Raw genomic sequence first — 14509 nt, 5'->3', positions numbered from 1 at the left:
TGTATAAAGTGTTCAATTGGTGAAAAGATTTAGTGTACAAGTTCAGGATGCTTGTCTACTTTAAAGATAACCCTAGCTTATCGATACACAAGACACATTACTGAAAAACTACAGAAAGGCGAAAAACTGTATATTGTTTGTGTTGTAAGCACCCATATACGCAAACTGCCGGGAACCAAGGCAGTGAGCCTGGAAAGTGCATAGATGAATTGATTTAAGACAAGGGTCTCTTAGAAAGGCTAAATTCTAAGCCATTTCCATCTTCTCCCCTTCTCATCCAACAGCCAAAACATGTACACAGAATACAACATATGCTCACAACTATCATGTAATATCAGCAAACGACACTAGACGTATAAGACATGATCCACAAATGTCATGCAATATGTAAGAAGTTCGGTAAGCAGATATGCTAACAAAGAACAACAACCAGCCAGTAAACTTCTCAGACAATAATCTATTTGTATTGCTACAGCCACAATGGCAGTCAAGATCAAGGATACTCAATTTCTCCCTACTCTTGGTAAATGAAGCTTTCAGTTAACAAACCATTGAGCTCTCCAGCATTTACCTTTATAACAACAAAAAATACTAGGACAAAAAAGGAGCAAATCTCATATTGCATATTTCAACTTAAGATGTTTATAACCAACAAAATCTTCAATACAAAGACTAAACGCAGGTTCAAAACAGAACATAAAACAAAATAGATCTAACAAAATCAATTTCATCAAAAGTAGTTTAATTATCTGGTCTAAAAGACAAGCTCATGGGGTTTCATGCCCGACTTGAGCGAGAACCTTGCAGACAAGTAACCCTTCAATTCAGGAACAGCCTCGATGGCCTTGATCAATGCTGCATCAACAGCCTTCTGGTCATCCTTCTTCTCCTGAGGAAGCACATTCTTCTCCTACAGAATTACCAAATAGAAAAAGATCAATATGTTGAATATCGAAATACATCATTCGTGTTCAAGCAAGTTCGAATAATAGTATAGAATTACAGGCATAGATATGAAATTTGCTAATTTTCGTTTCACATATATGAAAAATAAACTCTTACCTAACAATACTCACTAACACTATGTTTCTCCATTGCCAAATTGAGTTATTTATGAAGCAAGTTTTAATAATCCAATTGTTAATGTTAGATGTACAGGACACGTCAAGTTTCAAGTTTCAGTAATACGATTGTCAATGTCAATGCTCATTTTCATTCTTAGATTTCTCATCACAAAATGAGACAACTTACCTATGAATGTCACTAACCATGTTTCCTCATTACCAAACAGAGTTATTCAAGCAAATTACAATAGTAATCATCCTCTGCCCGGGGAACCAGAAAATGCCTCCACAAATTACAATGTCAATGGAATTTGCTAATTTTCATACAACTTATTATCTATGCATACTCACTAACCAAGTTTCTTCAGTTATATTCACATAAGATCAGCATAAGAGATCACAGCATTTCACAAGACACAATAATCTACTGCCTAATCACACAAATAAACAAAAAGAACTAATCTTTCAAGCATAGAATTAGCAAAAGATCCAATCCATAAGCATAGACTAACTATAAAGATCCATTCTTTAACCACAAAATGGAGAACACATTCAATCATTAACTGAAAATGAGCAAAAATAAGAAATCAAACCTCTTTCTTTTCTTCAAAAAACTCTCCTTCTCCCTTCTTCTGCTTCTTCTCAGCTTGTTTAGCAAAGTACTTATCATCAATCTTATCAACACTCACTCCAGAAATATCCACCTTTGTCGAGGTACCAATAACATAAGCTTGATTCACACGCCTTAAAGGAACTCCATTAAACTTAAATGGACCAGTAACAAGAAGCAAACCAGAAACAAGCTGCTTCAAAAACACAACTCTTTTACCCTTAAACCTTCCAGCAAGGATAATCAAAACAGTACCGGGTGTAATACTTGACCTAAGCTTTGTGGGTTTTGGTTTGTGTTTGTTAACAAGGGGTTTCTTCACGTCATCGGCGGGGTAGAATTTTGGGGCTTTCTCGGCCGCCGGAGCTACGGCGGGCTTTTTTGAGTGAACGGGTAAAGCGCCGCCGTTCTTCTTCTTAATGGCCCAAAGACCCTTCTTGTGGTACATCTTGGAACGGGAAAATTTTCCCACTCCACGAATCAGCTCCGGATTCCGGGCAGTCTTCTTGGCGGCCATTGCTGAAGTTTCTTCTTTGCAGTTTGCTGATTCAATGAAACCCTAACCCTAGAAGCTTGATTTATATATGGAGTTACTAAGGGTTTGTAAGAGTGACAGAAATTTTGGGCTGTTTATGTGGGCTTATATGGACTAAGAGCCCAATGTCTTATATGGGCCGGATTAGATTTGATAAGTTATACAAGGTGTGCCACAAGTAATCATTTTATAAAGGGTCTGATATACTCCTCAACTTTGCGATTTAGGATTGATATATCACTCATTACAAAAGTGGCTACATATACCTTTACTGCTACATAAAAAAACCCAAAAAAATCACTTCCATTGGACGAAAAGGATATATTTGGGTCATTTGTGTAACGGTAAGTGTGTATCAACTCATTTGTGTAACAATAAGGATATATTTAGGTCATTTGTGTAACGGTAAGAGTATATTTGAGTCATTTGTGTAATGGTAGGAGTAATCTGAGCCACTTTTGTAATAAGAGGTATATCAGCTCTAAATCGCAAAATTGAAGAATATATCAACTTTTTTCCTTATATTTTTCATGTTTGATACGTAAGCAAAAATGTATTAATCTCAAAAGTATTTGTATATGATTTCGACAAACACAATAGAGGTGTGAGAGTGATGGAAATGGAACTATAGGGTGGGGGTTGGTGTTGGAGGATCGAGAGCAGACCAAACTCCAAAGTGTGGAATCCACTTGTGCAACTTAACTTTTTTTTTGTTTCATTAGAGAAGTTATTTTCCTCATTTCATATGTTACCTGCTTTTGACTACTTGTATTTCCCTTAACGTCATTGCCTTCTCCAAATAAGAGTATAATGCTCAAAGTATACAACCGTTAGCAAGGTTCAAGAAGAAATGTGATGTAAACAGTTAAATGCCAAGCAATTTAACCTTAACAAATAAAAATCAAAGTGAAAATACATACTATTACTTTATTATGATTGGTTAAATGATAAATTGTACGTATGAAAGACATGTTTTGCATTCATTTGTTTGGTTTTAGACGTCCGTTTAACCGGTCTCAAAAGTATAGGATTAATAATATGAGAAACATAGAACATTATATCTTCATAATATCCAGCAATGTCAAGAAACAACAAGCTATTTCTTTCATAGATGAAAACATAAAAAGTTGGTTGTCAGAACATATTGGTACAAAACTTTGTCATAGACATACAATATTCGTCTACATGTGTTGAATTTTCTATGGTATACTGGTAAATTGAACAATTAAGGACGTTGGTACGCCTTTCCACGAGGCATACGTACCAAAACTATGTTAGTGTCAACACAGAGCTCAGTAACGAATACTTCTAGCCGCGGAGTTGCTAACCTCTGGCTTTGTTTCTACTTGTAATGATTGGGATCTTCTTTGCTCCGGATGAGAGGGACACCATCTTCACGCCACACGATTCTCTCTTCACATAATGCTGCTGCTACTTCTACGTAAAGCTTATGCTCCTGTTGAAGGAAGAGTGTTAGTGCAAAGATTGCAGGACAAAGGATAGAGAGATAGGTAACACGAGTTGTAAATCTGAGACCATGCTACTGATTTATTGAATAGATACATAGATTGAAAAGAACTTGCAGCCAACCAACCATCATACTGTAAAAAATGGATAGGTTCGATCTATAGCCATTAGGGCCTCGTAAAATGATCTACTAAATTCATCGAGTTGTTCCAAGGGATCAAAACGGCTAGTTATTAATGGAATTCCTTGTCGGCTTATTTGCCCCGGTTTAACAACAGCCACCCAATATTCAGGAGATCCCTTTTCTGAAACCTATAAATGTTTTTGTGGGACTGGTAGTGGGAAGTAAGGTAATGATTCAGAAACAAGGGCAAGAGCTAGAGGTTTACTTTACACATGCACCACGAAAATTCAAAGTTGATGGCTACAACAATAATACACTCGTAACAAGAAAAGTTAAAAGAAATTCATGACCTCTTGAAGAACCCTTGCTGCAAGTGTTTCTGCTGTGTCATTAGCCAGCACAGGCACGACCCCTTGAGCAAGAATACGTCCAGTGTCATAATGCTCATCGACATAATGGATTGTAGGACCTGAATACCTACAGATAGCAAATAACAGCCAGAAAAGTGAACTACTTGTGTTTGGAGCTAAATGAGGATCCAAAGCATTGGACGGAAAAAACTAAACCTATCCCAAATGTTTGAAGGGTGGACATGATAAACTGAAATTAAGCAGAATTCACACGTAACAATATCGGCATGAAACAGCCAAGTAAACAATTAATTACAAATACTTGCTTAAATGATGATAGGAATTGTTTTTAGTTTATTACAATTTAAGGGAAAATTCAGAGATAATGGAGTAAGGACTTCCAACTCAAAATGTGAATACAAATCTTCATAGTAAAAACTAGCAAAATAGAAATGGTTTTTTTGAAGAATCTGAATCCTCAACATTTCAGGAAAAAGATGCTACATTATCGGATATGATCTAAAAAATGTTCCTAGATCACATTTCTCTGAAATACAATTTGTTGGTTTTAACTATAGAGGAAACACGAGTCACATTGAGTATTTAAGTCTTCAACTAAGCACTCAATTTGCAATTCACAAGCTGAACGGTGGTACTCTTTTTTGTTTAGCAACTATCTAATGTGCAATGATGAGGAAGGAGAAGCGAGATACTTGATTAACAAGAATAACTCCATTTTGATAGCAAATACAATACATACCTAGCTCCAGAAGCTATGACTGCTTTATGCACCTTTATGCCATAGTAGCCTTTGCCTCCAAAAGATGGAAGAAGTGACGGATGAATATTAAATATCGATCTTGGAAATGCTTGGACTAACTCAGTAGGAATAAGCTTTAAGTACCCAGCTAAAAGAATGAAGTCGATATTATAGGCTCTGTAAACAAAAGTTTGTTTATTATAACGGAGAAGAATATGAGGAAATAACTTCAGTAAAACAACGACGACAACTAAGATTATTCATGTCATACACTAAGGGATCGTTTGGTATGGGGATGGGATAGACGAAGTTATCCCACATTGTAGTACAAATGATGGATAAATAATCCCGGGATTAATTAATACCCAAAAGCAAACGCAGGATAAAATAATCCTGCATTCTATCCTGGGATTATTATCCCTTATCTCTCATACCAAACGACTCCTCCAATCTCCCTTTAGATGATATCCATCCTCGTACAAATAACTAATGAGTATGAAAACTATTCATACACAGAGGAGAGAGTAAATAGGCAAGAAATATAGATGTTTATCATGGTTTACATGCTTTTGTTCACATTTACTTTCCCATTTCTTCTGTAATAATCATTTCGCTCCAAGTAGAAGAAACCAAGGGCAAAATGAAAAGGAAGACCAAAATAAAGAAAGGTGAACAAAATGAGAAGCGTTTAACCGAATAACTCTAAGTTTCAATTAACCAGAGCTTATGTCAAAATTAGGTGAATATTTTACAATAGGCCACTGGTGAGCAGAAGAACAAACAGTGAAAGAATGTGGTATCAATAAATGCAACTGAGAAAGACAGGAACTTTGATAGATGTGCAGAATTCTCTTCAAAATACTCGGTTACTGTTAAATGGTTTCTTGAGGCATCTTTGCTCCGTGATTGAAGCATGAATGGTTGCAAGCCGTCAAAGAATTCAGGAACTAGAAGAAAGCTTAAGAGAACCAAAAGTTTCACCATATTGATGAAAAGAACTTGACTTAAACCACATCAATCTTTTGTGCTTAAATGTCTCAAAATTCAAAATCCTCATGAAACAGTAGCAGTACAAGTAAATTTCCTTCTATTCAGATACCATTTTTCTTCTGCTAATCATCCCAGAAGAAAAAGTAAGGAAAAACATAAAAGAAGAGGAGCTGATTGTGTTACAGCCTAATTTCAAGGAAGACGACATCTTTTTTGCACAAACTAACTACTGAAGCAGTTAGATCAATAGAAGAGACATGGATAGAGAAGAGAAAACCTCAGAGAACCCACGAGATCCTCCTCCGATAAACCCTCCGATGAATTCTTTGCTTTAGGAAACAAAATAACAGGAATGCCTTGCTCCCTTGCATACTTTGCACCTCCACAATCTGCATTTCATAACAAAAACAAATCTAAATGAAAAGATGAGTGACAACTACAATAAGACAATTGAATACGCATACATCTTCAGGTATAAAGCTGTGGAAACTTTGGAGTAATCTACAATAAACTGTGGAAACTTTAGTTGAAACAGAAATATCTGAAATTTCCAAGTGCTTCCGCCAAAAAATTCAAGCAGATATTGTATCATGGGAACATCTCATCATGAGTGGGAAAGAAAAAGTCCATCGCCAATGTAATTTCATTTTCAACACAGCATACTCATTTATAAAGTCACACTAGCTTTAACATGCAAACTGTTAATACACCTAAGAATAACAAAATTTCAGGACGAAAGAAACAAAAGAAGGAATACAGATGAAGCCCGACGTAAGGACACGATGAATAGAAATTACACTCTTGGCAAAATTAATCAAGACAGTTGCAATACAAATAGGCTGAAAGTACAAGTTTTTCTCTAAAGCTCATAGCTTACCAAAATCTCAAATACGCAGGGACCTAAAAGCCAACAATCAACAATCTTGAAATACAATAATAACGATAACAACAATAATGCCCAAGTCTCAAACATGTAGGGCCCGGCTATATGAATCCTCATTGACCACGTTACTCCATTTAAACTCATATTATTTGTAATTTAAGTAAGACGTAGAAGAAGTATCTCTCACAGGCTAACCAATCCTAGAAAGCATATGACCTACACTGAAAGTGATAATATCTAATACATAATCTCAACTAATGTGTATCACCATTACCTACATAAACTGTTAAAGGTTGAAGATTTACGAAAACTCAAATAAACAAGTACCAAAAGCATACAACAACTAATCTTGAAATACAATAATAACAACAACAACAATTATGCTCGAGCCTCAAATAAGTTGGTGTCGGTTATATGAATCCTCATTGACCATGTTACTCCATTTTAAACTCATCTCATGCCAATATAATGCAAATTAAGTCGGAAGTATTAGAAGTTCTCTAAATTTCTAAATGTATACTCTCTGAAAGGCTAAACTATTACAAAAAAGCAAACGACCAATGGTGGAGCTGGGATTTTCACGTAAGGCTATGCAAAATATGGAGCTGGGATTTTCACCTAAGGCTATGCAAAAGAAGTAAATACACGGAAGGAAGCTAAGAGGATTCCGCATCTATTGTATATACATAAGAATAATCATGACCTTGAATATACCATAAATATCTCAACTAATATGTATCACCTACCTACAACAACACCACACCCAATGTAATGCCACACGTGGGGTCTGGAGATGTAACATATACACGGACCTTACCTCTACCTTTGTTGGGTAGAGAAGTTGTTTCCGATAGTCCCTCAGCTCATTATATGTTAAAGATCAGAGCTTTACCAAAATCTCATGGGTAGAGAAGTTGTTTCCGATAGTCCCTCAGCTCATTATATGTTAAAGCTTAGAGCTTTACCAAAATCTCAAATAGACAGGGATCAAAAGCCAATTAAAATCAAATCTTGAAATAAACTGAAAAAACAAAATTTGAAAAAAAAAACACCCTACCATTTTTATTGGTAACTAAAACAGCTACCTCCCCATGAACAGTCCCTTCAAGTGTAGCTTCATAAATTGACCTGAAATTTGAACCTCCACCAGATACAAACACTGCAAGCTTCTTCTTTCTAAGTTCTTTACTCACACCACTATCAGGAACTGTAGTAGCTTCTCTTTCAGTTCTTTGCAAACAATTCCTACACTGGAAAAATTCCTTGCTGGGGAAACTTTTAGGAGAAAAAGAAACATGGGGTTTCAAGAAAACCCCTTTAAGGGTAAGATTATTTGAAGAAGAAGAAGATGGTTTGAGCAAAATCTGAAAGAATAGATTTTTTTGGTTTTGAATTGGTGAAGTGGGTAAGGTAGAGGAAAGTCCAAAAGACAAATTTTGAGCTTCCATTGATATCGGAAGTGAACGACGGAGGTTGACGGCGGAGGTTGGCGGCCGGCGGTGGGGAGGAGAAGGGAGGCGGGAAGTGGTGGTGCAGGAGGGAACTTTAGAGAGGGTGATTATTTACTAAATTTGCAAAGAAATAATTAACATATTTTTTATTTTATTTTTTTAAAACCAAAATTAGATAAATAATTCTTAGCACATGATTTAAAATAGGGAATTTAAGATTTTCCTTCATTCCTTCTCATATTAATTATCTTATTTTGCTAATTTAAAAAATTAAATTAAATTGAATTAAATTCGAACATACCTATTCTAGAAATTTTAACTTGACCTATAAGTTTAGAAAAATAATTTATGTTATGGCTTCGAACAATTTAAAGTATACGTCAAAAGCTTGATTTGCAAATGATAATTATATATATCATAAACGTGATAGAATTAGTGAAAACATGAGAGTTTATACAAGTACTCATTCCCTATTTTTAGCATTGCTCAAGTAAGTGTGTGACTATGTATACACACTTATTTTCGTTCACCCAATTCTCAAAACAATGAAAGAAAGGCGGGTAGACATCACGAGTCCTTAATTTATCCATATATCAGAAGCAAGTGTAATTCATCGATCCATCAAAATTTTCTATATCTTGACAAAGATCACGTGAGTGTGTAATTATGTTTCAACATAAAATGATATATTATTTTTTGTTTCAAATGCTTCAACATAAAATGACATTATTTTATCAATTACATAAAATCCAACTACTTATTTTTAAAACCTATGGAGGAAAGTTGTGACAAAAAAATAGCAAATATTTTTACAATTAATAGTATAATTCACCAATTTCATCAAATATTTCTATCACTCGACAAAAATCATATGAGTGTGTAGTCATATTTCCGATGCTTCAACATAAAATGACACATTATTTATTTTTATTAGTTTAGTTAAATCTACTCGATTATCTAACATATGTGTTATATTGATTACATAAAATCCAACAACTTATTTTTTAAAATTATGGAAGAAAGTTGTGACGAAAATTAACAAATTTTTTTACAAAAAAGAGTTCAAGATGATCTTTAAAAGTGAAATATTATTAATTGTAAGAATATTCTTACATCATAATTCTAAAAACATTATTAAAAAAAGTCAAAGATTATAGTGATCTATTTGCTCATATAAAGGTTAGAAATAATTTGTAGAGTTGAATTTGACTAAATAAATCGAATGTTTAAAATGTGTTTATGACTCTTCTCGAAAAAAAGATTTTACTTTCTTATTAAACCTATTTTTCTATCGTGTCCATTTAATTAGTGGATTCGATTCTCTTAACCAAGCAATAAAATTATTTAAGTATATACTTAATAATACAATTAAAGTCTCTAAATTACAGTATAAAAATACTGAAAATAAACATTAATCGACGGTCCAGATAACTCCTAAATTCCTTGTCATAGACCTTCACACACTTGATCACTCAGAAGCGAAGCTATAAATACCCATAGATCAAAAAAATAAAAATAATTAAATATTCCGGGATCGGAAAATAATTCTCCGCCGTGAGTTACCACTGATACGCCGCCGTGAATGGAAGGAGTAGGTGCCAGATTCGGCCGTTCATCAACTAGGTACGGTCCGACCACTGTATTCACCGGTCCGGTTCGGAGATGGAAGAAGAAATGGGTTCACGTCAGCTCCGGCAAAAACAATCACCAATCAGCCGCCGCTAACGGCGGAGTTAATGGCAGTAATGGCTCTCATCTCGTGTTTTTGAAGTGGACTCCGATTACTGCCAGCCAAAATAACAACAACAATAACATTAGCGCCGATAAGGATGGCGATTCCAAAAGCCCCGATAAGGACGATGACGTTCCGATCGAGGAACCTCCCAAACGTAAATTCAAGTATATTCCGGTAATAAATAAATTATTTTTTAATGATTTTTACTGCTTATTATATAGATCATTTCTGTACTGTAGTGTATTTCAATGTTGAGCTATTTAAACAATGAACTGTATATGGTGTACTTTTTCTTATTTTTTAAAAATTAAATATAATGCCATTCTATTTAGGGAGGGAAATTAATTTGGTGGGAGAGAACTATTTGGGCTTAAGGTCTGTGGATTCCGGATTTTTACGAAGGGGATTCAATAAATATAAATGTAGTGTTCAAGATTTGAACTTAGAACCTCAAGTTGAATTTTGAACCCACTCAACCACCAAGTCAATCTGTAATCTTATGTTTAGGAGATTCAAAATCTAGATATACATTAAAAAAAAAACAAAAAAACTTATATATATTCGGGTGAACACCCTCTCGGACCCCTAGATCCGCCCCTGGTCTGAACAAATCCTTTACTTGCATATCGTGTGGGAGTGCAAACTCAAGCGAGAATCTCATTATGTTTTGCACGATTTTTGGAAGTGAAATTAGTCCATTTTGGGAATCAACTTCACGAAAGTTATCTTAGTTGACATCATTGGTGGTTTCTTGTTCTTTGATTTTGGTTATCACCTTTGTTTTTTATGCTTCGATTGTCACATTACTTTGTTGCGATTACTATTCTTTCCCTTATATATTATGTACGCACTGCTCTCCTTCATAGTATTTTGTTGTTGTTAGTGTCCTCATTTTTGTATTCTCTTTTTGAAATTGCTTGGAAGTGTTTATTTTAAGTCGAGGGTCTGTCGAAAACAACTTCTCTATCTTTACGAGGTAGGGGTATGGTCTACATACACTCTACTCTCCTTCGACCCTACTTGTGGAATTACATTGGGTATGTGTTACGTACACAGTCTAGTTACTTGAAAACAAGGTAAATAGATAGAGATTTGAATGTATTGATATTACTAATTGGATTTTTGGAAAGAAGTGGAGAAATCGGTTTAATTGTGAATAAGGTTCACGGATTTGTCATGTTTCGTGTAGATCTGACATCAAATGGCATGGCCATGGGGCTGTTATAAATTGCTTTTGATTAAACACAAAAGCTAATTTTTGGTTTTAAATTGTGAAATTTGGGGATTTGCTAAGTTATTTAGGTTGGCAAGATGTGGACTGAGAAAAAAAATGTAGAAGTTACCAACTCGATTGAGGTGTAAGAATTATATATAACTGTTGTACTTCATAGGCTGCAAGTTTTTTATCTGAAAAGTGGTTCTGGTGCTGGATACATCTCCCCTTGATTATTATATCATTTTTGAATAGTGATTTTGCTACCTACCAGATAAAGAAGTAAGTTTTTGTTGACAGATATTTAAGTTAAGTATGTAAGACTCAATCTTTTTGCCTTGTCCGTTCTCAGTTGCCCATATACCACTTGTATAAAACATGGTGCAAGCAATAGAAGTACTCCTGGACATCCGGACATCCAGAACTTGTTCTTTTATGTTGCTTGCTGTGTTTTCATGTCAATGTGGGGACTATCTATACATCAGAACGGACAAGAAAGTTAACAACATAAGATTTCACGAATATGTTATGGTCAGAGTGAGTGTATTAGTGGAGAGACAGACCGAGGGTGTGTATGAAGATTGATGCGTTTAATTACTGATTCCGTTTTGTGTGTATGTGCGCCTATGTGCATTTTGTTGGTTGTTTGAAACCTGAAGAGATGATTTAACTTGTAGATTTCCTCTAGTAGCTAGGTGAAGCCATTATAATATGAGCCACGGTAGTTGCTTCATACTGGTCCCTTATTTAGTACCTCCGATATGCTGTGAATACGTGCAATCAAAGGAGAACACTTACTTAGTTTTCAATAGTTTTCCTTCAGTTTTACTTAGTTTTCAATAGTTTTCCTTCAGTTATCATAAACCTTCTCTTATGTCTGATGGATGTAAGGAGGTAATGCCAAATTAAATCACAACTGCTAATTAAGAGCATAGGGCTTGCCAATTTTCTTATCATAAAGCTTACCTGATCTTTCTTTTCATTTGGCATTTGAATATTTTTCCTTTCCTGTGTTAGTAATCATCACTCGTCATTGATAAGGGTAGATACTACTCTCATCACTTATCACACCTAATACCGTATTTACCTTTAGCAGATTGATCTTGTTGTTGTACTTGAGTAATCTCGGGATTGCCAAAATGATTTTTATATATTTGCCCTCAGTCAGGATTGCTTCTAGTACATCAGTAAGGAAATAGTTCTGATTTTTGCCAATTGATAATAATTTCATATTTTCGTTAATCCCTATAAAAAAAAAAAAAGTGATAACAATTTTCATTTTTGAAATGATAGGTTGCTCTGCTTGAAAATCAAAATAATGAGACATCAGACCAGGATGAGGATGAAGCTAAACCAATGGTGGCTGATGCAAATACGGGGGAGCCAACTTCTCAAGCTGATGATTGTGATGAAAAACCTGACATCAATGATGTGCCAATGGAAGAAAATCAGGTACTTTAAAACCTTCCACTCTCCCAAGGTGAAGAACTTTGATAGGGAAAATGCTAAAGGAAAAAAGAACAGGCATATAATTGACTGTTGTACCATTTATATCTGTTTTTTTGTGTTCTTGAGTCATTATACAAAACAACTAGTATGAAGCTGTTTAAAAGTGATTTTAGGTAACACATGAAATAATGGCTTAATAATTTGTTTCTATTTCTTTCTCAACTTTGAATCAAAAAATGGACTTCATGCGGCTTAATATTTTATTTTTTTTTGTGTAACTCGGGTTCTGTTCAATTCATGTTAACTCCATTCTTTGAGCATGTTGTAGTCTTTTTGTGTTATCAAGTTTTTGGTTGATCCTAGACTACTTCAGTATAATCTGTCTAAAAGAACTATATCCTGCCATGGATAGAATGTGTTAATTAATTTATTTAATCACAATAGAATCAAACTCACCAAGAGAATAATGAAAGCCTCCTAATATGCCAGTAGAAAATGGATTCATCTCTCAAGTTTCTTGATCTAATGATGATTTTGGGGCCAAATAAAAGATGGAGGTAGGATCAATATTTACTTGGGGTTTTCTATTGTCCCTTTCAAAAACCGTGATGCTGGTTGGAATCGGAAGTCGCTTCAAAGAGCACTGATATGGCGCTTCTCTTACCCTTCTATCGAGTAAAGGAGAAATAAATACTGCAGGTTGGAGGGGGAATAGAGACAATCATAGAGGGGCCTAAAAGAGAGATATTTCAGTTGATTGGAGGGATCAGGGATGGAGGATTCAGTTTCAAGTAACTCTAATTACTTTTTCGATTGCTGGATACGTATAAGAAATTTCTTGAGAACTTCTCATCTGTTTTAAGGCAACAAGTTTTACCCTTTCGCCTCTTTTTTCTTCGAAAATGAGAACAATAGTATACATTCTTTGTTTTGTTCTGTTTTGTTTGTTCCTGGTGCTGTGTTCTTTAACTTTGCAAGTATAATATGTATGAGCTTCTTCTAATTGCTTTTTTAAACATCAGGATCCAGAGGATAAACCTCCAGAAAGACCAGATTTAAAAGAAAACACATTGGACTTGTCTGTGGGATTCACGGGTCATGAGGAAAACGATGCTGACTCGAAAACCATTCAGACAGAAGAGGATAAATTGGACAAAGTGAACTAGAGATGGCAGCGGGGCGGGGGGGTTAAGTCTTCCCCTTCTAAGATTTCACCCTCCCCTTCCCCGCTTAGCTCCGCTTTGCCCTGCCCCATCTAACCCCATTGTCTTGTTCAGCTTTTTGTTATCAGTTGTGTAGTTTGTTCACCTTAATTATAGGCATGCACACTGTGTAGTTTATCTCAATTGTTTACTAAAGATACGAAGCACAAAAGTAATACAATAACTGGAGAACAATTTTTTTTTTCTGCAATTTTTTAAAGTTTAGCTGATTTTGTAACTGAAATTGCAAGAAAGAAATGATAAATGATCCAGAACTTTGTTAACCGCGGTAAGTATCACAACAAGTATGGTGGAGTAGAGCTACAATAACAACATACCCAATATAGTTTCACGAGTGGGGTTTGGGAGGATAGAATGTACGTAGAACTTACTTCTACCATGACAGATAGAGAGGTTGTTTCTGATGAAAAGCCAAAAAACAATATTTTTTAAGATATAAGTAGTAGCAACAGGAATTCAATAGTCCTGCTGACTAATCACAAGTTGTTGCTCCTCGTTAAAATAATTATGGTATTTGGTATGATATATGGTATACCTAAAAAAATTGGCATTCGTTATGGTATTTGGTATTTGAAAATAACATATCGAAATACTGAATACCATATCAAAGTATATAGTTACATAATATATACATATTCTAATAAATATGCAACCT

At 34.9% G+C, this 14509-nt stretch overlaps 3 protein-coding genes and 1 non-coding gene across 4 annotated transcripts; 1 reads left to right on the top strand and 3 right to left on the bottom strand.

The window, feature by feature from the left end:
• Positions 1 to 383: 383 nt before the first annotated feature.
• On the bottom strand, positions 384 to 478 carry LOC125846182 (small nucleolar RNA snoR109). Its single transcript, XR_007444337.1, has one exon. It is a non-coding gene; the product is annotated as a small nucleolar RNA snoR109 (small nucleolar RNA).
• Positions 479 to 605: 127 nt separating this feature from the next.
• LOC125844156 (60S ribosomal protein L6-like) lies at positions 606 to 2240 on the bottom strand. Its single transcript, XM_049523415.1, has 2 exons — positions 1658 to 2240; positions 606 to 910 (listed from the first exon to the last, which is right to left on the bottom strand). Exons 1-2 carry the CDS (start codon positions 2189 to 2191, stop codon positions 755 to 757), a joined length of 690 nt encoding a protein of 229 aa, XP_049379372.1. The 5' UTR covers positions 2192 to 2240; the 3' UTR covers positions 606 to 754.
• A 1036-nt stretch (positions 2241 to 3276) lies between these two features.
• On the bottom strand, positions 3277 to 8369 carry LOC125844150 (phosphoribosylglycinamide formyltransferase, chloroplastic). The gene is made up of 5 exons (XM_049523410.1): positions 7841 to 8369; positions 6178 to 6289; positions 4911 to 5087; positions 4151 to 4277; positions 3277 to 3665 (listed from the first exon to the last, which is right to left on the bottom strand). Exons 1-5 carry the CDS (start codon positions 8229 to 8231, stop codon positions 3552 to 3554), a joined length of 921 nt encoding a protein of 306 aa, XP_049379367.1. The 5' UTR covers positions 8232 to 8369; the 3' UTR covers positions 3277 to 3551.
• A 1392-nt stretch (positions 8370 to 9761) lies between these two features.
• LOC125844158 (uncharacterized) lies at positions 9762 to 14105 on the top strand. The gene is made up of 3 exons (XM_049523418.1): positions 9762 to 10143; positions 12476 to 12634; positions 13654 to 14105. Exons 1-3 carry the CDS (start codon positions 9817 to 9819, stop codon positions 13795 to 13797), a joined length of 630 nt encoding a protein of 209 aa, XP_049379375.1. The 5' UTR covers positions 9762 to 9816; the 3' UTR covers positions 13798 to 14105.
• Positions 14106 to 14509: the final 404 nt, after the last annotated feature.

This window comes from Solanum stenotomum, chromosome 11 (assembly GCF_019186545.1).
Source record: "Solanum stenotomum isolate F172 chromosome 11, ASM1918654v1, whole genome shotgun sequence".
NCBI classification, from domain to species: Eukaryota; Viridiplantae; Streptophyta; class Magnoliopsida; order Solanales; family Solanaceae; genus Solanum; species Solanum stenotomum.
Note: the sequence above shows the minus strand (reverse complement) of the source record. Positions and strands in the feature narration are given on the sequence as shown.